Raw genomic sequence first — 27428 nt, forward strand, 5'->3', positions numbered from 1 at the left:
GCTTTGTCAGCACATAGGCATGGGCTGAAAGTCAGGGTTTGGCTATGGATATGCAGCAGGTGCTCCCCGAGAATAGGACTTCGTCCTGAGATGATGATCGTGCTCACAGCAGATCATTGCTTCAAAGTCCTTTGCACGATTGGTTTCTCAAAGATAGCAAACCACTTGCAGGAAAATTTCCCCCAGCTGCTTTCAGTGATCCCAGTCGGCATATTTGTGGTGGTCATGGTTTTTTTTTTCTTTCCAGATCTCTTGTTTTCCTGGAATTCAGTGTGTGTGTGTGTGTGCGTGTCTGGAAGTGTGTGTGTGATGGAAAGTTCACTTTAGAGCAAGCAAGAGAAACCTTTGCAAATTGAATTTTCCTGAACTCTTCTCATCTTTTTTTAAAATTCCCTACTACTAATGCTGCTGCTATGTATATGAAGAAAGAATTCAATATGTCAGACGAAGCATGGCGCTCTATGGGAGACCTATAATTTCTTGGAATCGCCACTTTCTTCAGTTCATTGCCAAATGGTTTAAGTGGATCTTGGCATTGACTTGGCTTATCTCTGGTAAACAGACCATGGCCATCTATGGACTGCTGGCTTAAAGGCTCAGTGTCTATGTTTTATTATTATGACTGTACCTGGTGGTGCTCAGGACTTGCTCCTGGCTCTGTGTTCTGGGATCACTCCTGATAGTGCCTGAGAGACCATTACGAGGTGCCAGAGATTAGACCCTGGTCACCCACTAGCAGTGCAAGTGCCTTAGGCTCTGTATGTTATGTCTCCAGCCCTGTAAGACTGTGTTTAAGCTCACACACAAAAATGTTTTGTTGATGTCCTCTTCTTGTTTTTTTTTTCTGAAAATATGTCTTCTTGTGTTATAGCTTTTATTTATTTGTGTTTGTTGTTGTTGTTATTGGTGGTGGTGGTGGTGGTGGTGGTAGCAGTGGTATTTTTTTCAGGGGTCTACACCTGACTGTGCTCAGGGCTTTTTCTTGGCTTTGTGGTCAGGGATCTCTCCAGGGAACCCCATGCAGTGGTTGGTTGAAATACTGTATTCCCTCTCCAACCCTATAGTTTTTAACTCTATTACCTTTCTCCATGTTGGCTGCGAGTTCGATTCCTTTGCCCCTCTCAGAGAGCCCGGCAAGCTACTGAGAGCATCTCGCCCACACGGCAAAGCCTGGAAAGCTCCCCGTGACATATTCGATATGCCAAACACAGTAACAAGAAGCCTCACGATGGAGACGTTACTGGGCCTGCTCGAGCAAATCGATGAACAACAGGAGGACCGTGACCGTGACCGTGACCTTTTTCCAGTGCTGGGAAAGAACTCAGATCCTCCACAGACAAGCCATATGCTCTATATGGAACAACATTTCCAGCCCCTTGTTGTGCTATATTAAATCTAATTATTATGAAGTAAAGACTAGAATATTCTTGCACTGCAGGGATGAAATGAAATCAACTTTCTCTGCTGAATCTTCATTGTCACCTTACCCCTGAAGCCTCCAAATGGACCAAAGTTTGGGCAAAAATAAGACACTCTTGGTGAAAATCAACAGTCTGTGCTAGGTCCTGGTTTACCTTTCCAACTTTATTGCTGCCTCAGCTCCCATCCTACATAGAGTATTGAGACCAGCTCTGATGTTTACAATTTATTATAATTTATCATAATCACATTTCATTCACAATTGGGGCATAAACAAAAGAGTAGTTAATGTGAAGATATATAAGCAAGGCAAAAAGAAAACAAAATTTTTGACATGTTGTCCAGGAGAACATGGTTTGCTTCATACTAGTCAACTTTTAGAAACACTTGGGAATTGGAAAAATGACTTGCATACTAATTATGACTTAATGTACTGAATAAAATCACTTTAGTCAATTAATTATAGTACTATTTCCATTAAGTCGAAGAGAGCTGACTCAATTCTGGGAAGAACTTGTTTTCTAAAAATATTTACTTTTATTCCATAGGAAGGAAATTATTTTTATATAGTAACATCGCTTTGTTTCCCATTTTAAATTATTTAGCCATCATTGCCAACCAAATGTAGAGGCAGATACCCTAGTCCCAGGATGGAGATTCCTTACCAAGCTTATAAACAGTATGAAGATCAAAATAATAACAGAATAAAAATCAAAGACTTCAAGATAAATATAATAATAAAACAGATATGAAAGAAAGACTCCAATCAATATATCTTATCAAATTATTGATTCTCTTTTTTCTTTGGTGAAGTCTTGAATTCCTCAAACATTTAGAATATGTTTGATTGAGAAATAAATGCATATGAAAAAGTGTGATTGTACTTTTTCAAACTGGCAATTTATCAAGAGTAGAAACATGTCATTTTCATTATCTGAAAAAAAAATTTACTTCATTTTTACTCCATTTTCATTTTCCTGGCTAGTTTATTCCTTAACTATAATAATAGTTTCAACTTGGTGGAAATCTGCCAGTTTCTCAATTCTCTAAGGTTCCTCAGTTCCCTTTTGCTCTGCACTTCCTTGCCAAGTTCTCAGACCTCCCTGCAGAGCTGGTCTCTTTGCTGTTGAGTCTTACCCTAGATTATGTCCCAAATTCCATAAATGAGGACATGTAGCTTCAGGCAGTTCTCTTGCAGTCTAATTCCAGATGTGGGTGACACATCCCACCAGCCCCCATTAGCCTCATGAACAACTCTACTGTACAGGCAGGTGGCATCTTGGTTCATTATCATTTAATGTATAGATTTGTGGGACAGGAGAATTTCTCCATTTGGGAATCCATCTGTCTGCTAGTACAAATAGCTCGTATAAATATTAGCTTCCTTTGCGCTGCAAAGGTAACTGGTTTAAATTCTGAGCTGATTTGAAACATTCTATTTCAAAGCTCCATACTTCTTTTTTTTTTCTTTTTGGGTCACACCTGGAGATGCACAGGGTTTACAGCCTCTCCGTACTTCTTTTATTAAAAGCCTGACTAGGAAATGTCTTACCTGGAGAGTGAATTTTAATTTTAAGGTATTAGAAGCTTAGATACTCTTAGATACCAAAGAGAAGTTTTAATATCTAAATATTACTTTCGTTTTCTTAAAACATGCTATTTTGAATTTTGAAATGTCGATAAATGGAATATACTTATTACATCTATTCAGTGAAATACATACATCACATTAAGTCCATACAAACATAAAGTTCTCTTTAGCGTGAATATTAATAAATGCATTTTTAAACTTAGCACTTAAATATATTGTCCTAGTTTGATCCTCAAAATTCACATTATTATTTTACAGAAGTGTTAGATTGAGTGAAATCTCTAATTTACTAAAAATGAAACCCTCATTTTACCTTCCAAGAGGAAAAATAAATATAGTCTAAAAATTAAATGTTTTAATTTATTCATATAATTTCCTTACATGTATGATTATTTATAGCATTAAAATAATATTATAAATTGTAGGTGTGGATTTTTCTAGACTGCTTTTTTTTTTTGCTTTTTAGGTCACACCCAGTGATGCACAGGGGTCACTCCTGGCTCTGCACTCAGGAAGCATCCCTGGAGCTGCTAGGGGACCATATGGGATGCTGGGAATCCAACCTGGGTTGGCCGCGTGCAAGGCAGATGCCCTATCCGCTGTGTCACTCCAGCGCCTAGAGTGCTTTGTACAATTTCATTAGTATGGTGATATGCTAATACTTTCTAAATACTTTTTGTTTAAGGTAGCTATACATAATTCAGTTGGTGGACACTAAAAATGAGACTATACTTGCATTTTATTTAATTGATTAGGTTTGGGGCCACACATGGCTATACTCAAAGCTTACTCCTGGCGTTGGGCCCAGAAATTACTCCTGGTGGGTGCAGAGGATCATATGGAGTGTGCAGGAGAGAGTCTGGGTTGGCCACATGGAAGGCAAACACCCCATTGTATCAATGACTGTGGCCCCTGAACCTAAATTTTAATTCAGATTTATGATTCCTTTAATAAATTAGGCTAAGTATTAGATTGCTTTCTGCTGCTTAGCCTAAGTACTAAACTTTAATTTTGTGTAGCCAATTAACAAATTTCCTTTGATCCTCAAATGCTGGTGTTACGAAGAGTAAAAAGATATCTCTCAATTCTGGATCGAAGTTTTAGTGCAGTTAGCTGAAAACTGAATGAAGTTTGAATGGAACGATCCTTATCGAAGTTCTGTCACACACATAAATCAGTTGATGGTTATTTGTGGGTTATGGTTTTGTGTTTGAATCCTAGATAAATCTGGTGGTGTTTGAGAGAGACATTTTTTTCTTTTAAGCAGACTCTGACCCTGTATACATGACTGATTTTACAAATATATGTCATTTGTTATAAGGGATAAAAGATGATGTAGCAAGCTCAGTGTAAAATCTATCAAGATTTCTGAAAAGTCTATTTAACATTCAGCTTTTATGCTGTGGGGGTTTTAAGAAAAATTTGTGGAAAAATGTGTAATTATTCAGTTAGAGTTATCCATTTAAGTTATGCCATTGATTAATTCCACAAAGACCAAAAATGTAAGTTCAAAATTTAAGTCTGGTACTCTTTCCATTAACAAATTCAAGTCATCGTGTTCTTTTCCAGGAAGCAATTCAATGACTAAGATTTAGACATTTTTAGTCCTAGTACGGATAATAATACTGAGCCTGATCAAAATGCAGTGTAAAGACTTAGCTCAAATATTTACCTGATAGTTTTCAAGCTTTTTCCATTTGCTTTTAGCCTAGTCTGACACTGTGTCCGAAATACATGAGGAGAATAAAAGAAGGAATTGTTCAGCTTTACACTTGGCATAAAAGTTCTGTTATTGAATAAGATCACAAGTTATGGCTTGAATAGGTTGATAATAATTTTTTCCACTGCACAAAGCCAGAAAATCTCTGCCAAACAGCAGAACAGAATCCATACTGTCAAAATGGAGAAATGGACAAAAGTGGTGGCAATTACAGAACTGGAGGATTCTGGCAGTGTACCTGGAATCTGGCACTTAGGCTTGGCTTGGAGGAGGGAGGGTGTGAGGCTTAGCTCTTGATACTTGGTGGATTGGCTGCTGTGCCTTCCACAGAAGATTGGCTTCTGAGACTAATCAAAGCTTATGTGCTTGGTTCAAAATTCTTCCTCCCAAGGGTTATAGTGCTGTTGTCACTAAAGATTATGACATGTCTTATATTGTTCAACTATAGTTCTTGGCAATGTAATAGCAAATGAGAGCAAGCATTTTTACTATATCCTTTCCAACATTGAGTCCTTTTCATGTATTAGCTTACTTAATTTTCACACTATTCCTATTGCTGATTATTTTATCTCCATGAGATGAGGAGAGCCAGCACATCAAATTACAGGGGAAAGTAGCATAAGAGTCAACCAAACTCAGCAAACAAAAACATAATCACTGAAGGATGAATTAGCAACAAACAGCTTAGCAAACCCTTAGATGAATATTTAATGACCCCCGGTGAAATATGACATTTTTCATGTGTTCTGTTTTACTAAATAATTTTTGATAATTCCTTTGCCATTTTATTGCAACACACAATATAAAAGAAATTATTGTGTGCTCAGTAAAGGGGCAGACTAGGTGGGTGGTTTGGTAAATGGGAACAGTGGTGGAAGGAACGTCACTTTGGTGGTTGGATTGGTGTTCGAACATCAAAAGTCCATAACAAATCTATTATGAACAACTTTGTAAGGCCTGGTGTTTAACTAAAGTATCTTATTTACAAAAAATGTAAAAAAGTATCTTAGCTTGAGCCCATGGCTAGAAAGTCTGAGCTGGTTGTCCTTTTTTCTCCTCCCTCTCTTGTACCATTCTCTCTCTGTAGCACGGTAGCACTGTCCTCCCGTTGTTCATAGATTTGCTCGAGTGGGCACCAGTAACTCTCCATTGTGAGAGTTGTTACTGTTTTTGGCATATCGAATATGCCACAGGGAGCCATTCTCCAGAGTGCAATACTGTTTACCATTACTGTTTATATTTCCCTTATTGAGCACTGAGGGCTATTTTTACTGATCTTTTAGAGGTTTCCATTGAGGGAAAGAGGGGAGAAGATAGCTATCTGAATTTCATCAGAACTAGACTTGTACTACTTCATGGCTCTTCCATACGAGGATTCCTTTATGAATCTCTTATTTATATCACTATTGTAGAGAGTATTCTATTTAGATTTCAAATGAAATGCGATAAGCAAGGTAGATCACTCTTCTTACATTCTTATATTTTTGAATATTTGAGCCACAAACTTTTTTAACTAGACATTATATTATTAGCATCTTGCATTCCAACTTTATAGTTTGCTTATTAATTAAAATGCTTTTTTTAACCGATGTGTGCATTAATAAAGTATGGACAGATTTTATTCCTAACAACTAGATGGGCTCTTGACACATAAATCATTCTTAGGGAGTATTCTATGAATGAGTATTCATGTGTAGATTAAAAATAAAGTTAAATCTTCAAGTCTATTCAGATGTTTAATTTCACCTTTCCTCTACTACATATTAGAGGTAATTACCAATAAAGAAGGACATTACGCCCGCTCCTCTCTGGAAAGAAAGATGGCGGCCGCACGGGAGCCTTGTGGACAGCAGGTTTGAGCCGGGCTCGGCGGGAGCGGCGGGGACCTCATGGGAAGGGGGGCTTTGTGGGCCGTCCCCCACGCCCCACCGAGGTCGCCAGCTGCCCCCCACGAGCGGCTCTCTGGCACGGCCACGGCCCCGGAGGCACAAGGACTTAGCACAGAGAACCAGCCGCTTGGAGCAGAAAAGCAAATGGACTATGTGTTAAACCGCGCCACCAAGCCTGCCCGGAGGGGAAAGGGCATTGACCGGCCCGCCCGCTCCTCTCTGGAAAGAAAGATGGCGGCCGCACGGGAGCCTTGTGGACAGCAGGTTTGAGCCGGGCTCGGCGGGAGTGGCGGGGACCTCATGGGAAGGGGGGCTTTGTGGGCCGTCCCCCACGCCCCACCGAGGTTGCCAGCTGCCCCCCACGAGCGGCTCTCCGGCACGGCCACGACTCCAGGGCACAGAAACCAATCTCTTAACTATCTAACTTTTAATAGAAATTCTTCCAGGGTCAATAAGTAAAATAGCAGAAATTCAAAACCGCGCGGCCGCGACATCATTTTATTCTTAAACCAAGTTGTAGAAAGCAAATCATTTCACAACGCTGTTTCAGTATATCTGATTGTGGGGGGTGGGTCGTAAACTCTAAACAATAATTGTGCATCTTTTATCGAAACAATCTATCTAGTCAAAGTAGATAGAGTATTAACTGGAACTCATCTGCCTCACAAGAATTGGGAGGGGTGGGAGGTGGGGGTCTATTGGGGTTCGGGGTTAAAAATAAGTATTGGTAAAGGGAAATGTGTTTGATATTTACATGACTGAGACCTAAACCCGAAAGCTCTGTAACTTTTCCCACAGTGATTCAATAAATAAATAATTTAAAAAAAAAAAAGAAGGACATTAAAAAAGTTATTAATAGTAGGCTGGAATTATAGTACAGTAGGTGGGCGCTTGCCTTACACATTGGACAACCCAGTTTTGATCCTGGCACCCGTATGGTCACTTGATTTCTGCCCGGAGTGATCCCTAAGTGCAGACCTATAGAAAGCCCTGATCACTGACACTGAAATCTCTGATCACTGACACCGATGGTCCCCAAACAAACATACCAGAAATGTTTAATAGTGTGGAAAGCAGCAGGAAACTAAAAAAAAAATGTTTGTTTTTCTCAACCTCTCCTTCAATATAATTCAGTTGATTTTTTAAGGAAGGGGTCTTACTTATTTCTCTACACTTCTAATACTGACAAAGCATAGTTCACTCTGTTGAGAGTTAATTATTGTGCAAACATAATAACTTAAATTTTTACATAAACCTAGTTTGAACAAAACTCAAGTATAGCAAATGCAGGATTTGGCACCTATGTTATTAATGGTTGAAGGTAGGAGCTGGGGACTCTGCATTTCGGGAGCCGTGATCTAGCATCTCAGGACTGGGTAGGAATCCAGGGTCTTCTACTTAGATCTCTAGAAGATGGGTTCCCTATTTGTTAGTTCATATAATCCTGAAGGTATTGCACCAAGAGACCCCTTTGCCTCTTTTGTCACTCAGAGTTAGCAGCGTGCCACTCGGATTTATTTGGTTGATATCTGCTAAGGGATGTTTCTCTGAGGTTGATTCAGTTCCTCATTGCTGCTCAGGAGAAGCCCACCCCTTCTGATATCCTTGGTTTCAGATATTTGAGGATAGCGCTCTGATTTTGTCTCTGCACCACATGATACTTGGGTACTTGTACCAGTTTGTATGGTTTGTTCAGTTATCTTTTCCCTTCCTGATAGCTATCTGAGGAACTGACCCTCATTTATTTCTGTCAATGTCTTTTAAAGCAGTTCATTCTAAAGCAGTATTGTTAGTGAATAATGACTATTCTCCAGAAAGATTCCTGTGACTCGCTGGCTCTGTTCTGTTCACAGAAATATTTGGCATCTGGGTGAATATCCTTGAAGTGGATGCACCAATCTATTCCATAGCTCTTAAGGTTTCACACATAAAAGGTGGCCCCTGTGCATTTCCTTCATGTGCATCTTTGCTGTATTACCTCTTTTCTTCTATTCATGTGTACCTCTCCCTTCCATATAACTTATTTCTCATCCTGACTAATCCCTGCATCCAATTCATAAATTCCCATACCTGTACAGTGTGTATTGGAAAGTCTAAAATAAATATGGTATTTTTAAAAGTTCTCTAATTTTTTTAACAGAAGCTCCATAGCCTACTCCCACCTCCCCACATGATGAAACAGGGAGACAGTGCTGCGGGCAGACAGTGACAACAGGACACCAGGAAATGCCCAAGAAGGTCAGCCCTACCTTGACATGATGTTTGCAGGAATTGGACAACACATACCAGCATTGCTAAGAAACATGCAAGTCCAATATATCATGTGATATTCGAAATATACACAGAAGGTGCAATTGCAAATGAGATCTTTTTGATTATTAAAGTAATTAAATAATTGCTACAAGTAGCATGATGAAAAATCATCACACTAGTTGCCACCAGATCATTGTCATACTTCATTCTGTGTTTTACATTTAAATTCCCTAGAGGGAAATATTTCATTATACTGCCACAAACTTCAACATTTATTTATAGTTTTTGTTTATAGGACTGCAAAATAAATTCATGGTGCTTTAATGATGTTTTAAAATTGCAGGATTTAACTTCCAGGTGACAGGATTTGTGAGTTCACATTAACATTCTTTCTGTGAATCAAAATAATTTGTGTTCTGAAAATTTTCATATATGGACTATGAAATCCAAATACATTGGCCATTAAAACTAGCAAAAATTACATAAAACAATTCTTAAATAGTCCTTTCTTAAAAGTTGATTTGTGTTACATAGAATTTACTCATAATTAAAATATAGTAGTGGGTGTCCATATATGACCATAAGAAGGATCACTACCTTTATTACTAGCTGTAGACCTTTTTGTGGGAGGTGGGGATATACATTCATCTCTCGTGCTCAGAGATCACTCTCAGTGGGACCCATGTGTGTGCTGGGGATCAACCCACATGAAGGGCAAAAACCTTAACGCTGGACTGTTTCTCCAACCAAAGAAGTGGACTTTTAATAAAATGAAAACTTGGGGCAGTTACAGTCAACAATATTATTTTCTCACAACTTTTATTTTTCATCAAAATTTGTGATCTGACAGTGTTTCAGTGTTTTCTGTATATCAGAGAAAATTTATTTCTTAGGTACCCCAATACTTTTAGAACAATACTGTAATTCCAACACACCATTGTATTTTGGCATCTACTCTAATGTTTCTGTTAAATATAGATGCTTCATTTTCCCACTAGATCAAATCTGAAATGTGAAATAATTAGTCAACTATTGACTTTGATTAGTAATATATTATGTTAGAAACCAAAATTAAAAGATACATAGATAATGTCAAAACTTGGGTGCTATATTGACATGCTGGCCACCAATAATTTCCTTTAATAATCTACATTATTTAATCAGACTTTTGAGTATACTCTTGAGATTAATTCCTCTGAGTAGTGTTATCTAGTTGTGAGCCTACTAGAGTTTCTGTATTAGTGTATAATGAGCTCAATGATGTATTAGTAACATTAAAAATGTTTCTTGGGTACTTTCCCACAAATTAAGTCTTTATTTTTTATATAAAATCATTGGAAGACAAGAAAGATTATTATTTAGAATTTAGATAGACATATCTTCTCAGTTAAATGTACATTAGTGGTAAATGAGATGGACATTATAGCATATTATATGAATGAAAAATATGCTGCAAATATTTTAAGAATAAATTGTTGACTACACTGTGATGAATATTAGAAGAATTTTTATAAAAATATTTCTCTGTGGAGCTGGAGCGATAGCACAGCGGGTAGGGCGTTTGCCTTGCACGCAGCCAACATGGCCGACATAGGTTTGATTCCCAGCATCTCATATGGTTCCCCAAGCACCACCAGGAGTGATTCCTGAGTGCATGAGCCAGGAGTAACCCCTGAGCATTGCCAGGTGTGACCTAAAAAGCAAAAAAAAAAATATTTATCTGTGAACTGGAGAGATAGTACAGCAGGTATGTGTACTATCTATGTGTACTATCTTGCATGCAGTCAACCCAGGTTGAATCCCTAGCATCCCGTATGGTCCCCAAGCACCACCAGGACTAATTCCTGAGTACAGAACCAGAAGTAACCCCTGATCATCTCAGGTTATTCCCCACCTAGTAATCATCATCATCATCATCATCATCATCATCATCATCATCATCTCTGTTGATAAAAAAATCAATATGCTAGTTTTATAGATTAGCGATTAGAAGTACTTGTAATTTTTCTTTTTTGACGTCATCATGGCAATGCTTCAGGCTTTAATCTTGTGCTCAGGAGTCACTCTTGGTGCTTGGGCAAATATATGTGTTGATGGGAATCAAACTGGAACCAGATGCCTACCAGGAAGGTGCCTTACTCTATGTATTAGCTCTCCGGCCCTTAATTTTCTATGAAAAAACATAATAAGATACAAAGCTGCCTGGTATATGTGGTATATCCAATATAAAATTATACTGCGTGGATAGTGTAAGACCAAACTTAAAGACTTCCCAAGTTCAGATTCTTCCTCTGATGTTAACTTGCTCATTAATATTTTGAAAATCAGTTATTGAGATTTAGTTGCTCTGAATTAATTGGCCAGAGAAATTCAGGGCCAGCAAAAAAACAAAACTATAAGCTCAGCATTTGCCATTGGAATAAATACTTGTAGTTATAGCCAAACAATATCTTTCTCTTGCAGTGGATTACTTTCTCACCCTTTGGATAGCTGGTTTTCATAGTAATGTTTGAACCTCTAACTCATAATTTTTCTGAAATAAAAAAAATTAATTCTAACATTTAACATTCATCAAAATTTAATTTATTTAAGTTGGTGAATTCTCTGTTAAATAATTATAAAGCTTACTAGTAAAGGAGCGCTGGAGCGATAGCACAGCAGTAGGGTGTTTGCCTTGTGCGCAGCCGGCCCAGCCGAGCCGGGTATGATTCCTCCACCCCTCTCAGAGAGCCCGGCAAGCTGAGAGTATCTCGCCCACACTGCAAAGCCTGGCAAGCTACCCATGATGTATTCAATATGCCAAACACAGTAACAACAAATCTCACGAAGGAGACGTTACTGGGCCCGCTTGAGCAAATATCAATGAACAACGGGAGGACAGTGCTTACTAGTAAAGCTAGTGGTGAAAGTGTTTTTTATAAAAACTATAAATTTTATTGGAGTGTAAGTAGTATTTGATAGCTCGAGAAAAAGAAAATATGGATCTTAATGTAGATGTTGAACTTAAGCACACTGCTGGGTCCTGTGGATCACTCCCTCTTCCCCTCCCCCCCAAAAAAAACCATAGAAATCTTAGCTTCTTTAAATAACTCAGTAGTTTGTTTGTTGCTAGCAAACTAATAAAAATCCTTCAGACCATAGTAAGGGGAACAAACTCAGATCAAGGCATAAAGGCTAATGATTCTTTTGTAGGGTGATTTCTCCTCTATATCTGAATTAAAATAAAACAATGAATTGCTTTTATGTGTTTAGCATTTTTTTTTGTTAAACTAAAAAGGTACTGTCTAAACTAACCAAATAGAGTACTTCATTCATTCAATGCTTATTGAAAAGATACTTTATAATGTACCTTAGGCTAGAAACAATAAGATTAATGAAAACACACTTCTGCCCATCCCTTAGAATACGTACAGTTTAGTGGAAAAGGTTATAGAGAGGTGAAACAAGGTATGTACTTTAAGTGACAAGAAGATATAGTTCAGAGAGAATACAGAGAGTTGATACACCAGAGCAAAGTCTGCTGTTTTACAGTTACTGATATAATGTGTAATAATATATATTATATATTTATATATATATATATATAGAGAGAGAGAAGCAACTCTTGAAATGGTTGCACAAGAGCTCAATTCCATAATACAACAGTCAATATAATTTATTTGAAATATCTTCTTCATCAAGAATGACCTTGACCATGGTAGCCTGGAGAATTGTGTAGCTTAATAACAGCAAGGCTGACCATTCACAGTTACACTGCAGTTCTCACCAGACTTGTGTTGTGATTGACTATCTGCAGGAAAGTGTGCTTGGGAGATGAATTTGCTTGTTTTTGTTGTCAAATCAAAACATGGCAGAGCAGTGTTGTTTGCATCCCGCCTAATCAGTCAACAGGCTATTCTCTAACATAGGCCTGAACTTCCTCTAATAGCAATCCCCTGTTTGGAAGATGCTACAGAGCATTACCTTTGGGTCCCAGTGGCTGGAGAGTGATCAATCAAGTTTATTTACTTGGAACAGATAAATTTATTTTTCTCCTTCTTGAACTCCTAGCTCCCCTTCATGTTTGGGGTGTTTTTTTTCTCTTTTTGAGTCAAACCCGGCCTTGCACAGGGGATAATTCTGGCTCCTGCACTCAGGATGCTTGGGGGACTATATAGGATGCTGGGAATTGAACCCGGGTTGGCTGATGCAAGGCAAATGCTCTACCCGTTGTGCTATCTCTCTAGCCCCTTGTTTTTGTTTTTTAACTGAATCTTTTTTTGATTTCTCTCCCTCTCAGATATTCCATCTGAGTACTCCTGTTTTTTCTCTTCTCTCTTCCTTCTCTGTTCACTCATCTCCAACCCTCCCATTTCTCAATCTCCTAAAACATCTTTTGCTCCCTGCAAGCTATGCCAACTTCTTCTGGTGCCAAAGCTTTAAGCGTGTGCTTGTGCATGTGTGTGTGTGTGTGTGTGTGTGTGTGTGTGTGTGTGTGTGTGTGTGAGATAGCTGAGACACATCTTTATGACCCCTCTGCTGAACCTATACATCATTTAAAGTTCCCATAAACTGTCTATCCTATCTCTCTGGGGACCAGAGAGATAAAGGAAATGGACAGGATGGGCAGTTTATGGGAGCTAGCACATCATCTTCATTAAATGTTTAATAATTAACTAAAATTAAACTTGCCAAAGAAAGGACTTGCGAATCAACACTTGGGATCACAACTCCATTTCTCCTTAAGTTTTCTTGGTGTCAATAAATCTACTTTAACTAGCCATGGTGACCCAAACACTGAGGAACGCCCTCTAGGTCCTATATATAGCACATAATATATAGTATGTTATTATAATTGGTCCCATAAACTGCCCATTCTGCCCATTTCCTTTATTTCTCTGGTGTCCAGAGAGACAGGATAGATAGTTTATGGGAATTTTCAATGATGTATAGGTTCAGCAGAGGGACCATAAAGATATATCTCATCTATCTTACACACACATACACTGTGTATAATATATAGTATGTTATATATAATAATATAAAGTATATAATTTATTTTTTCATCTTCACATTGTTCTTCTTAGAATTTCTCATCTTTTCACTAAACTGTCATAGCATAAATTTCCAAACTCATTAAGCTTCCTCTCTTTCCCCTCCTATAATCAATTTTCTGCCAAGCAGTTAAACTAGGATTTTTGAAATATCCCATGTTGGCAATATGTGGAATCCCCCTCACTGTCTTGGAGCTCCTGTACTCTTCTTTCTGTGGCTCTCTACCTTGTGTTCACTTCCTTTCTCACCCCAAAATCACTTGTCTATTGGTCTCAGATACCTCTTCCTACCATAAAACCACAGAAGTTTTCCTGGATTTTTTCCTGCCCCCGACCCTTTTTATTTACTTTGTACCTGCCTGGCTCATTTTAATTCATTTAGACTTATTTCATTTCGGCACCTTTCTTTGAGGTGCGTTTGCTAGTCATATCTGAGCCCTCACTATCCCTGGGGTAGCTCTCACCCCATTTCGTACTTTATCCTTCTGGTATACCATTCAGTATTTTCATCTGAGTATTTTTACTCTGTAATTGTTTATATGTTTTATTTTCTCATTTTCTGACTGTCTTCTCCATGTTGAACATATGCTTCTTCAGAGATCAGACCTGTCTTGACCTTTTTATTATTGAGTCCTCAACATCTAGAAAAATAATGACACAATAAATATATGTGAAATGAGAGAGATATTCTCTAAAGCTCAATTTGTTCTTTCTTTCCCATCTTTACATGCTTGCAAGCATTTCCAAGAGATTAAAAAATGCATAGAAAGCTAAAGAAATGCCTTTCTCATTACTTTGATGTCTTCTGAGAACAACACATGCAAAAGCTGCATATTTTAGAACTTGCCATTCCATATTTTAGCAATTTTCTGTGGTCTTTAAATCTAGTATCTTTTGCATGATTTCCATTTTGCTCTTTAAAAGGCTAGATGTCAATTTAGAATCGGATTTGTGGAAACCCAGTGTTAGCGCTTTAAAAAGCATGCAGTAGGGAAGAAACAACAAAATGTATACCATTCGCTTACAAACAAAAGACATTTATAGCTCAGATTTAGGAATTAATATAAGAAAAACTCCTACCATAGGTAAATGGAGGATAATGTGCAATAGTGCTTTGACTGCAGATACATTTTATTATTTGCCACTATTTAGAGTAGATAGCACCATTTGAAATGTGCTGTCACAGCAGTTCTTTTAGGCAAGAGAAGAAAATAATGTTTTAATCATCAGGCAACATAGTAAAGAGAAAAAGACATAAGAGGGAAGGTTTTATAACAGTGAAAGTATCAGGGGGATAACATAAATTGTGGTGAATAAATTATAGGTACCATTTCTAAATTCTCCATAGTAGTTGTGTATAATTGTCTGCTTCCTAGTCAATTTCTGATAATAGGTATTCTCTTTGGGTAAGGAATCTTCTTGCCGAGGGGACAGTTAGATGGATTATTTGATGACTGAAATGTGAGCTCTGGGTTTGCAATGCCTGGACATAGCCCAATGTTACCTCAACTGTTTACACTGGCTTTTTCTCTCATTTGTTTCTTTGTGAGACAGAACAAATGAATGAACACATGCCTTTCGGGACATTCTTGTGATTGTTGAAGTATAAAGAATTACCCCTATGTAATACTTGAGAGCTACTCCTGGTCTTCAAAGCCTATTACTCACATTGCTTGGGGTGGGGAGAATTACCTTGCAATGCCAGAGATGGTCCTTGGGACTCCCACATGCAAAGTACTTTGAGACATCTTCCAAAACAAGGGTGTTGTTTTGAGAGTTAAAGGAAGTAACCACACAGAACACTTTTTCTGTAACATAATGTGTTCCTAATAATATTACTAAATGACTGTTACACTATTGGTTTTTTTTTTTTTTGGATGAGGGTGAGGTTGGCCACACACAAAAGTGCTCAGGGGTTACTCCTTTCTCTGCATTCAGGAAGCTCTTCTGGGTAGGCTTGAGGGACCTTATGGAATGATGGGAATTGAACCCAGGTCAGTTAAGCATCCTACTCATTGCAGTAACACCACTCCATGCAAATACCACTCTGGCCCTTACACTATTTTTTCTTTTACACTTACCACATTACCATATATAATTATGGTAATCATCTTATTTTGCACAGCTCAAACCGCAAACATTATATTAGAATGAGGCTTTACTAGAAACACAAGAATTTATTGCATTAATTTATATGCGTTGTTTAGACATCTAGATCAGTGTTTTTATAATTTATGTAAACAGATGTTACATAGGGGAAAGACAGAGTCCATTATTTTAGTGGTTTGAAAAATGCCACTTTTGACCAATTTCGTCATCAGAACTTGTCAAATTATTTTAAAATTTTAGTTGAGAGTTGTTTCTATTTATCTATAGAATTTTAAGTTGTTTTTCTTTTCAGGTAGGTACCTGATATTTCAAAAATTAAGAGTCAAAAATGGCACTATAAACCCACTGTCTTCCAAGGAAGATATAAATTGCACAAGAATTTTCAAAACATGAACTTTTTTTTTCCTTCTATACTCTCATTTGCAGCATGTAAGTGATCAAGTCAAAAGAGAATGGTCAGATGGCAGAGCCGCAATTCTTATGGCATGTGAAGCACCTCATCTAGGAACTTGAAAGCTTGGATTTTCAGTATCATTGTTATATATAAAGGATAAGGTGATTTTAAAAGAAACTGAAAGTAGGATATAATTTAGCTCTTCCTTGTTTCACCCTAAAAGAAACATTTTCCCATGGCTTAAGTAGATTGAATAGATGATTAAAGAATATTGTTCTGTGTTCATTGCTGAGCTTATTGTGCTGTTCTGCTTGTTTTTTTTTCTGGGAGTTTTTCTTTTCTTTAATTTTTTTTCTTTCCTTTTGGGTCACACCAAGTGATGCACAGGGGTTAATTCTGACTCTGACTCTGCATTCAGGAATTACCCCTGGCAGTGCTCAGGGGACCACATGGGATGCTGGGATTCAAACCTGGGTCAGCGAGGTGCAAGGCAAATGCCCTACCCACTATGCTATCGCTTCAGCCCCTGGGAGTTATTCTTGCCTGGGTCAGATGTTCTGTCTTCTGGTAGGATATAGCAGTGCAGATCTGTACCAGCTAAATGTGATGGTGACATTATCTTTTGTTTGAAGCTCAGCTTTGAACTTATCTTGCTGTAGTCTCTGTTCAAGTTACTCAGCCTCTCTGTGCCTCAGCTCATCAGTAACTGGAGATAATAAATAGAAGATATCTTATGAGGTTGTGGTGAAGATTTGAATACTTTCATGTGTGTGCTGTGTGTGTGTGTGTGTCTGGTGCTGAAGATCAAACCCATAACCTCACACATGCAAGATAGATAATCTACTGCTGTGTTATATCCCAACTCCTAAATTTCTGTTTTACCATTTTTTATAAAGAGCAAAAAACTTTTCTTGGACCATAATATATTCTATATTTATTAATAGATTTGCAAATTCTCTGTCTTGGACTTTACTGTTTAATTTTATTTTTCCAGGGGGGAAGTTCTGAACCAACCCCAGTGGTGCTTAAGGTTTATTCCTGGCCCTGTACCCAGGAATCAATACTGGTAAGACTCAGAGGACAATATAGAATGCAGAGATTGAACCCATGTTTACTATGTGCAAGGCAAGAACCATACCAGCAGTACTATAGCTCCTGCATTCTATTTATTTTTATTCTCAATATTCTATCATTTATCTAGTGCCATAATCAAAAGGGTATGGCACTGGATTGATAGTACAGTGAATAGGACACTTGACTCACATGTGGCCAACCCAGGTTCAATTCCCTACACACATGTAGTTCCCTAAACCCACCAAGAGTGATCCCACAGTGCAGAGCCAGAAGTAAACCCTTAACACAGCTGGGCTTATCCCAGAAAACAAAACAAAAAACAGAAATTAAAAGGTTATGACAGGTAGAAGAATGAATGCTCCATAGTAAAATCTAATATGTGTATATGCCATGTTATATTAAATATATAGTAAATATAATATGTATTATGGTTATTGTCCAGTATAGACCCATGAAACTGGGTTGTGATATCCACAGCAGGGTTATTTCTAGAAATAAAAGGAAAAGAAAACAACAATGCTAAATAAAAGTCAGCAATTAGAGACGTGTACTATATGGTTGCATTTATAAGAACTGTCTGTTAAAAGCAAGTTAAGAGAACTAGAAAGTATATTATTGGTGGTAACCTCTGTCTAGGAATTAAATAGGTCTTGAGCATGAGAGAGTATTTGCGATAATGGCAAATATTCTAATGTCAGACTGCAGGTATGATTGTGCAAATCTTTTTGTTTACTAAAATATTGTATATCCAAATTACTGAACTGTTTAATTTTCAAATTATATCTTATTAGATGGATTTCAAAGATGATAATGGTATCATGTACCATTGACTCAGATCAAAGTTTAGTGATAAAGACAACTGAAAATCAGTGAGAAGTTTATAATCCATTCTAACCTTTTCTTGATCTGCCTTTCACAGTTAATAGAATGTTATAAGTCATTGTTTATGCCTAGCATTTAAGAATAGGCAGTAAAATGTGATTTTAAAAAACACTTACATAGAGGACTATACCCAGATTCTAGGATGCATATGGTACCAGGAATCCTAACACATGCCATATGTGTAGTTGGCTTGCCACTTGAGCGATCTCCCAAGTCCCAAAATGGAATTTTCACTTATTTTTCTATAGTAACCTAATTGCCCCCCTGATATCATTAACTGAGAATCTGACTTGGCAATATATTAGGTTTTGGTGCTTCATTTTAAGCTTATCTCTTCTTTTGAAAATTTCCAAATTGTAGTTGCTTCCTGGAATTAGATTTGTGTATAAAGAGGATACTAAAAACTGCTGGTGGAATTTACTACCTGTTACCCTGCCTAGATAAGACTATGCCCCTTCTAATAGCCAGTCTCAATTTTTATGTTCTGTCTTCTGATCGTCACTCGTGTCCATTTTTTTTAAATAGATAGGCTGACCATTTGTTTATCATTCCCCATTTTACAAATTAAGCAGCCATCTGTGTAGTAAGGGAAGCCAAGTGATTTTAAATGAATAATAGTGACTCGGTTTTCATGACTTACCACTGCTCTCACAAACGTTGCATCAGGTTCTGAGGTATTCCCACATCATTCTCTTCAAAAGTGTTTTGAAAGATACATATCTGGAAGTTTAAAAGCCTTACATCTCACTCCATTTCTGATGTAGTCAACTTCTGGTGAAAGAGAATTGTCAAAAGCTCACAAATCCATTCCCTTGCAGTTTCTTTCTTAAAGAAATGAAAGAATGTTACTGGGCTTTTATATTGTTTTAATCAATAGCTCTTGACTATTCTTATTGTAATTATGTTTCTAAATCATATCCTTTTTCTGTTATACTGATTTTCCTGGGTATCTCTTCTTTGAACAGCATCATGATTCTGTAATCACTTCTTCAGTTGTTCTGTTATCTTGCCAATTTATGTGTCCTTCATAGGAAGATTTGTTGCCCCCTATAAGGCTGATTTGCAAGCATAGTTGTTTTGCAAGCCTTGGAATTGTGTTTTTTTTTTAATGTGGAGCCCTTCTGTTTTCACCTGTGGGGTTGTGTGTGTGTGTGCATGTGTGTGTGCATTGTGTGTGTGTGTGTTCAGAGGCTGATGAACAAAGATGGGTATCTTTTTGTCCTGTTTTTCAGAAAGCATTATGCTTTGGAACTATGTAAACATTTTCCTGGTTACATTTCATTTTGTTTTTTAGATAGTTGTTTTTATAGATATAAATGAGACCGAGTGGGGTGGCCTTAATGTAAAGCACATGTATTGGCAAGTTTGCAGACACTTGTTGGAGTTCTCTCCCATATGTTGAATAATTGATTTGGTTTCTGTTATGTTTTTGGGGCTAAGCCCAGCATTGTGAATTTTCAAGTCTAGGAAATCACTGTAAGCTGATTGGAGCACCCCAGCCCCCAGGCTATAAAGAGCAAATGGCTTGAAATATAGGAAAAAAAGAGGGGTGATTTCTTAGGGATAAAGCACATTTTTTTCTTTTGTTATATGAAATGGCATCTATTTCTTTCCCATCCAATAGTAGCTATCTTAAAGACTGATTTTCATTGTCTAGTTCCTATAGCTTCTTCAAAATACGCACTATGTTTTTACCCTTTTGCTGTCCACATTCAATTTCAAATATACCTATTTAATTCCTACAAATGTGTGTTTCTTAAAATTTCATTTTCAGTGTGCACACAGAGTATTTCTTTATGCCTCTTGTCCAGTGAAAGGATCTTAGAATATTATAAATCAGCTCACAAACTTACTATCCGGAATGATAGACTCATCTTGGTTTCCATGACCTAACATTGTCATGATTATACTGATTGTTTTATATTAACAGTGATTGTTAACAAGAAATTAATTAATAAATAATGTCAACCAATTAATTAAGAGGGCCAAATGTTCAGCTATATATTATGTATTATAGCTTCTCTGTCATAATTGTTTGATTCACTCGTCTTTCTGTTTCAATTTCCATATTCTTTGCTCGGTCCTTTAGTTCTTATGATCATCTAATAGAACAAGCAACCCTTTCACTTTGAAATATTCTAATATTTATCCTTTATTTTAGAAGATGATTCTACAGGGATAGAGTTATATCTTATTAACTTGAGTTAGGATGGGATATATACACATTTAGATAGATTGAGGGGTATAGCATCTCAATTGCAAGACTTTTAATATTATTAATCCGTATCCTCATTTATTCTGTTGTTCTGAGTAGTCAGAAATCAATTATCAGCAAATCTTTAATTCTTTAGTAGTTATATGTCTTTTCCTCTGGTTGTTTTCAAGATATTAAACATAGTCTTTTATTCTCACATTTAGTTATAGTTGAATTAAAGTATAATATTTGTTTCAGGTATGCAAAATGATGAGTTCGTATTTGTAAGCTTTGCAAAATGATCACCACAGTCTTCTTAACATCTGTAACCATACATAAATATTATTTTTCTTATAATGGAAACAAAGAGAAAGTCTCTCTCTAAATACTTTCCCCATTTTCTGCATTCTTGTTCTTTCAAAGAAAGAATTGTTAAAACTTTATTTCTTTTTATTCTATTATTTACATATAAATTACTTTTTAATGTTTTCAAAATCTTGAAATTATTTTGCTATCTTGCTAGTCAGTTTGTTAAAAGTGAGGTGGCGGTGGCAGGGAGGGGTTTCCAAGCAGTATTTGGGAACTCTTTGACCAACTAGGCCAAGCAGTTCAGTGTTTGGACCAGGTGATGTGTTTCTACTCAGACCAGCAGTGCTGGGAACCACCAAGGCTGAGTACCTGTGGTGCTCAGTGGGCTATGCAATCCCAGCAATGCATCTTAGGTCCTTCAGCATGCAAGGAATGTTCTCCTGACCCACAAGTTACCTCCCTGTTCCTTTGTCCATTTTCTAGTTCACTATTTTTATTTTTAGTTGCGTTTAATTTCCTTTAAATTTTATTTAGTTTCATTTTTGAGGTCACACCTTTCTAATCTCAGGAATTACACCTGACTCTGCTCAGAGAACACTCGTGGTGGGGTTCAGGGGAACATATGTGGTCCTGGGGATTGAACCCCAGCCATCTATATGCAAGGCACATTGCCTCACCAGTGTACTCTTGTTTCTTGCTCTCTAGTTTAATTCTTAAATTACTTGTCTGTTCAATTACATTTATACAGTTTCTTTTTTCTGTTATTTGTAATTTGCGATGTTAATCACTTTATGCATGACTTTTTTCATAGCTTTAATACTTGCGTTTCAATTCTTTTTGCTTGTTCTCTGGAATGACTCAGTCATAGTGGATGGTTTCTTTATGCACTCTATTGTCCAAGGGTTATAAAGCTATCTAAACATTTGACTTGTGCCTTCTTCTGCCATGTGCATTTTTACTATTCTAGTTCAGAACTAGATATATTTAGTATAACCTAGCACAGGATAGCCCTATGTGTAGATGCAATATACTTGAATCTAAAACCTAGATAAAAATTTTTTAAAAATAATTGCCAACACAAGAGCCAGAAAATGTGTTCAAGTGATAAAAGATATAGCTAGTGTTTGTGAGGCCTTGGGTTAAATTCCTGGCACTGAGCCTCTGTGTCTGTATCATCAGGAGTGGCCCCTCACCCTCATACCACTAAGTGTGGCCTCAACAAAATTATTTGTTTAATTGAGAATTAGACTAAAGTGGTGGTATAGGAGGTAAGTCACTTAACCTTCTTACAATCAACCCTGGTTAAAATTTTCATCACCATATATTATCCCCTGAGCACCAACAAGGAACTTTTAATAAGCAGAATCATATGAGCCTCTAAGCACTACTGGGTCTGGCCCTTCTCCCCTAAGATCAATAAAGTTTATTAAAAGAAATATATTGCTTCAATCAAGGGCCAGGAGGACTGGTCAGTGGTAGGAAGATTACCGCAAGTGTGGGGAGTATGAGAGGCAGTTAGGATGAAGAAAGGACCAGTATGACAATAATAGCTGAAACTCTGGACAAGATCTGAGTGTTCAAAGTAGGTAAAGGGATATACATGATAAACTTCAGTATCTTATTGCGAATCATCAGACCCCAAAGGGGGCATGGAGGAAAGAAGGAAGGTAGGGGAGAGGGAGGGAAAAGGGGAGGGGGAGAGTGGAGGAGAGAGAGAGAGAGAGAGAGAGAGAGAGAGAGAGAGAGAGAAAGAGAGAGAGGAGAGAGAGAGAAATGGATAGAGGCAGACTGAAAGGAGTTGATGGAGGGGACTTGGGACATTGGTGGTGGGAAATGTACACGGGTGAAGGGATAGGTGTTGGAACATTATACATTATATCACTGAAACCCAATTGTGAACAACTTTGTAACTGTGTATTTCACTGACTCAGTTTTTAAAAATAATTAAGTTTTTTTTAAAAAGAAGATGAAAGGTGGGTAGACAACTTTGTGCTGGAAAAGGCTGTGACTAGTGGCTTCTGGAAAGGCAATATATTAACTGCAATTAAATTTCCTCATCTCCAAAAAAAAAGAATAAAGAAATATTATGTCTCTTCCAGAGTGCAGAAAAGTGTGCTTCTACTTTGAGTATGTTTGTATGTGTACATAAATATGTATTATGTATGTTAGTATATATATATACTAAGATATAATATATATTATAATATGCACTAATACATACATATATAGTAATATAATATATACATATAGATACTAATGTATAATATATACATATATTAGTTCTGAGCCATAAATGGCAGAACTCAGACTTCCTTCTTTCTCTCTGCTCAGGGATCACTCCTGACAGGGCTCAGAGGATTACAGAGTATGCTGGGGATCAAACCTGTGTTGACTGCATGCAAGGCAAGCATCCTAAAACCATTCCTATCTCTCTAGTTCCTATATACATGTTTTCCATCCCACTCTTCCCCAGAAAATGTAGCTCTTCTGGAATTCTGTTTGGATCAAGTGTAACCTCTCATTACCCCCATGACCTCTAATTCCTTAGTCACTTTCTTCTGTATCACTGGGACTCATTGAATTACACTTCTATTGCTGGCACCTGAAGAATCCTGTTCATTTTTGATCAGCTCAACTTGTTATAAGAAATTTCAGTTCTTTTGGGCCATCTGGTGTTCTTCTGTGAAGAACAGAAGTCTTCATATCCTTTTATTATTTAGCTCTGTTTACTCTAAAATTTCTAAAACAGATTTTTTAATTTATGAACTTGATTTATCATTATGAACTAACAGAGAGGCAGCTAATAATGAAGATAAATATTCAGAGATTTATTGGGTTCTGAAATAGAGATTTTTTGATATTATCCAGTACAGAAATAGCTGATATTTTAAAGTTGATGATTCTGGTACATATAATGAGACTGAATTTTATATGTGCATAAATAATATAAATTTGGAGTACTTCTACCAAATATGAGAAGAAATGAGTGGGAAGAAAATAATTTACCATTTGAGCATAATTTTTTTAATTAGATGAATCTACTTCCTCTGTCTTAATAGCTTTCTATTCTTTACTGCTTGCAAGTCACTCTCTCACACCCATTATTTTAAATCTTTTTTAAAAAGAAAAAAACCTGATTTAGCAGTTTTGGTATTGGTTTGTTTTGGAGTGCATATAAAAATAACATTTGAAGGTAAAGGAATTTTGAGATACCCTGGTAATATTTTGCCTCCTCCTTGTTGGAAAACTTAGCTTGGTTCATTAATTCATCTTCAATGCCAACTCTGGTGTTGGTAGACATTACAGAAATCTTTCTCATTAAATATAGAAATGACACTATCGACATGTTATTTCACCACAGTTATTCATTTTTGAGTTATTGTACTACAGCATATTAAAATGTAAGAGTATCTAAAAGCTGTTTCAACATCATGTATTACCCTATATATTTTAGGATAATTTTTTGGCTTATAGAGGTTGGAAGAAGCTTAATAACGGTAATCAATAAAATAATAACCCTTAGAATCAGGCACTGTTCCAAGACTTTCCATATATTGACTCACCTAATCCTGACAAGTCCATGAGATTTTGTAATAATCCCAGTTAAAGTCAGGGCACTATGAGGTTAAGCTCTTCCTAAAATTTATGTAGTTAGGAGATAGATGGCAGAGCTGGGATTTACAACCAAGTTATCTGTGTTTAGTTTCTTTTTTCTTTATTCCTTTTCTTTTTTCTGTTTTTTTTTAATTTTTGGTCTCAGGCAGCAGTGCTGAGGGTTTATGCTGACTGCACTCAGGGATCACTCTTGGTAAGAGTGAGGAAACCATATGTGATGTTGGGGATTGAACATGAATTGTGTTCATGTAAGACAAGGGGCTTACTTATAGTATTACTTCTCTGATCCCTCTTTAAACCTCATTTTATTGAGGTAGGACATGGGCCTCCCTCAGTGATGCTCAGTGATCATTCCTGGCAATGCTTGGAAGACCATATGGTGTTCTAGAGCTGAAACGAAGGTTGGCCATATGCAAGGCATGTGCCCTCCCTGTTACTGTTGCTCTGTCCCTTAAATCTCTTTTTATCTGAGGAGAAACATAAGGGTTCAAATGGGGCCAGAGAGAAAGTACAGGGGTAAGGTACTTGCCTTAACTCAGCATCACTTATGATGTGAACATAAGAAATGATCCCTGAGTTAAGAGCTAGAAATAAGCCCTGAATACTGCCACATGTGAAGGAGGGAGAAAAGAAGGAAGGAAGGGAGGGAGAGAGGAAGGAAGTGAGGGAGGGAGGCTACTTATTACTGTTAATAATAAGGAAAACAATCCCTCAAATATGTGGCAAACATAATGACCAAATGATCAAATATGTGGTCAACAATAAATGGCCCAATTTGTATGGAAAATGCTATTTTAGACATATTGACACACATATGTTGTAGACTGCAAGTCAAGATATTAATTGTGCAATTCTGAAATAATTACGACTCTTATTTTGTTAATATTGGAAAATGGAGACTATGTCAACTTCAGTACCCAGTAACTTAATTCAGTAGCTGTGCTTCCCCCTGATTCAGAACAAGTGAATTAATGACATTTGTGATTAACAAATAACTTATTTCTTGGGGCTCAGCCATCTCATACATAATGAGTGTCTCTATCCTAATATTAGATATTTAATTATGATTTTTGATACAATTAATGTATTTCTGTTCCTTTAATATTATTTAAGTGTTTTAGTTGTTATAGTTTATTTTCATAATTGTTTAGAAGGCAATAAACCTTAATTATAGTCTATTTTATAGCAAGCAGATTATAAAAGTGGAATTAGATTTCTAATGATTAGGGAGAATATTTTGTTTCCTTTCAAGATACATCAATGTACATTTTGTCCTATTTTTTTCCTGGGGTTGACTGTGTAGTCCAAATGCAGTGAAAAGTTGTACAGAAATGCTAAAAATACTATGCATCAAAGTGATGACACCTTATTTGGAGGAGGGGGTTGAGCCACACCCAGATATGTTCAGGGTTTAATCCAAGCCTTGAACTCAGGGTCACTCCTGGCACTGTTGGGCAGGGGAGGAATGAAACCATATGCAGTAATAGAGAACCACAACAACCAACCTTTAAAATGTTCCTTCCAGAGAGTCAGACTAGTGGGGTTACAAGTAGGGGGAGGGGACTGCAGGGAACCTTGGAGACACTGGTGGATGGAAGCTGACTCTGGTGGCGGGACTGGTGCTGGAACAAAGTTTGCCTAAAACTTAACTGTTGGGGCTGGAGTGATAGCACAGTGGGTAGGACGCTCACCTTGCATGCGGCCGGCTGGGTTTGATTCCCAGCATCTCATATGGTCCCCTGAGCACCACCATGAGTAATTCCTGAGTGAATGAGCCAGGAGTAACCCCTGTGCATAGCAGGTGTGATCCAGAAAGAGAAAGAAAGAAAGAAAGAAAGAAAGAAAGAAAGAAAGAAAGAAAGAAAGAAAGAAAGAAAGAGAAGGAAAGAAAAAATCTTAACTGTGAATCACTTTGTATCTCATAGTGTCAAAGACAGGATCAAATACATGCAGGGCAATTGTCTTATCTGCTCTACATACTCTCTGGTTCCCCAAATAGTTGTTCTTTTAATTCTTCTTCCGTAAAAATAATCTTCTTGTTAGAAATTATCATCACTGAGTTTAAATCTTTGGCATTCCTGTACTTCAATACTTCTGACATTGATGCCAGCATTTAGTTTGATTCCAGATAGAAAGAGAAGCACAAAACTTGCATGCCATGTTTCTGAAGGAAACATTCTAATCTTTACAGTAACTCAGAGTCCAGCCTCCCCGAAATGGCAGTGTTGCAGGCTGTATAATCTTAGGAAAGACTGTGTTTTCTTTGTGTACTCATCATTTACCCATGGCAAGAGAACCCGAATCACATATTGAATAATTTCATGTGCTTAGAAGCAGAAATAGGAGGAAGTGAAAGGTCTCACTGTTATTTTCTCGACAGGCTGACTTTTGGTACATTTTTTTCATCTCTGTGAAAGAGTAAGCTGTCAAATAATCTGAGTCAAGAACTCAAAACAAAACCCAACAGCTCTTTTTTCTTCCCACAACATCACCTCCTGCCTCTATTCCACCATTAAGTTATGCCCCTCTAGTTTGGGTTTGGGCTTGGTCCTTGGTTAGGCATTTTTCATTTTGCCATTCTGTAAATTGGGAGTCTCTGATCTGTTTCTCATTGATTTGGATGACTTCTGGCATTGCCTAGAAGCATGAATAAATAATTCCTTGTGTACGTTTCTTTTTGCTTAAAAAAAGAGGGCATTGTATTATAAATCATGGTGGCTGAGAGAGAGAGAGAGGAAGAGAGGGAGAGGAAGGGAAGAGAGAGGGAGAGAAAGGGGGAGAGAGAGAGGTCATTTAGAGGCCAAAGCGTTGGCCAACAGAAAAGTAGAGTTGTAGGGGGAAGCAAAGAAAGTTGCTGGAGGAGTAATGGACAATCAGAGGAAGAGAAACTTCCTAGTGAGAGTGAAGAACTAAACAGACTTCATGGAATATAAAACTTTTATGCTG

General features: G+C 37.2%; 1 protein-coding gene across 3 annotated transcripts in view; it reads left to right on the forward strand.

The window, feature by feature from the left end:
* The window catches only part of PRR16 (proline rich 16), a 250406-nt gene that overhangs the window by 146303 nt on the left and 76675 nt on the right, over positions 1–27428 (forward strand). Inside the window, exon 2 of one of the 3 annotated variants that reach the window (XM_056124506.1) lies at positions 8760–8857. The exons of the other annotated variants lie outside the window; for them this stretch is intronic. Coding sequence (XP_055980481.1) covers positions 8846–8857 — 12 coding nt within the window. The 5' untranslated portion in view covers positions 8760–8845. The remainder of the gene's footprint in view (positions 1–8759; positions 8858–27428) is intronic. 3 annotated transcript variants of the gene reach the window in all.

Source organism: Sorex fumeus, unplaced genomic scaffold (genome assembly GCF_029834395.1).
Source record: "Sorex fumeus unplaced genomic scaffold, SorFum_2.1 ptg000051l, whole genome shotgun sequence".
Classification (NCBI taxonomy): domain Eukaryota; kingdom Metazoa; phylum Chordata; class Mammalia; order Eulipotyphla; family Soricidae; genus Sorex; species Sorex fumeus.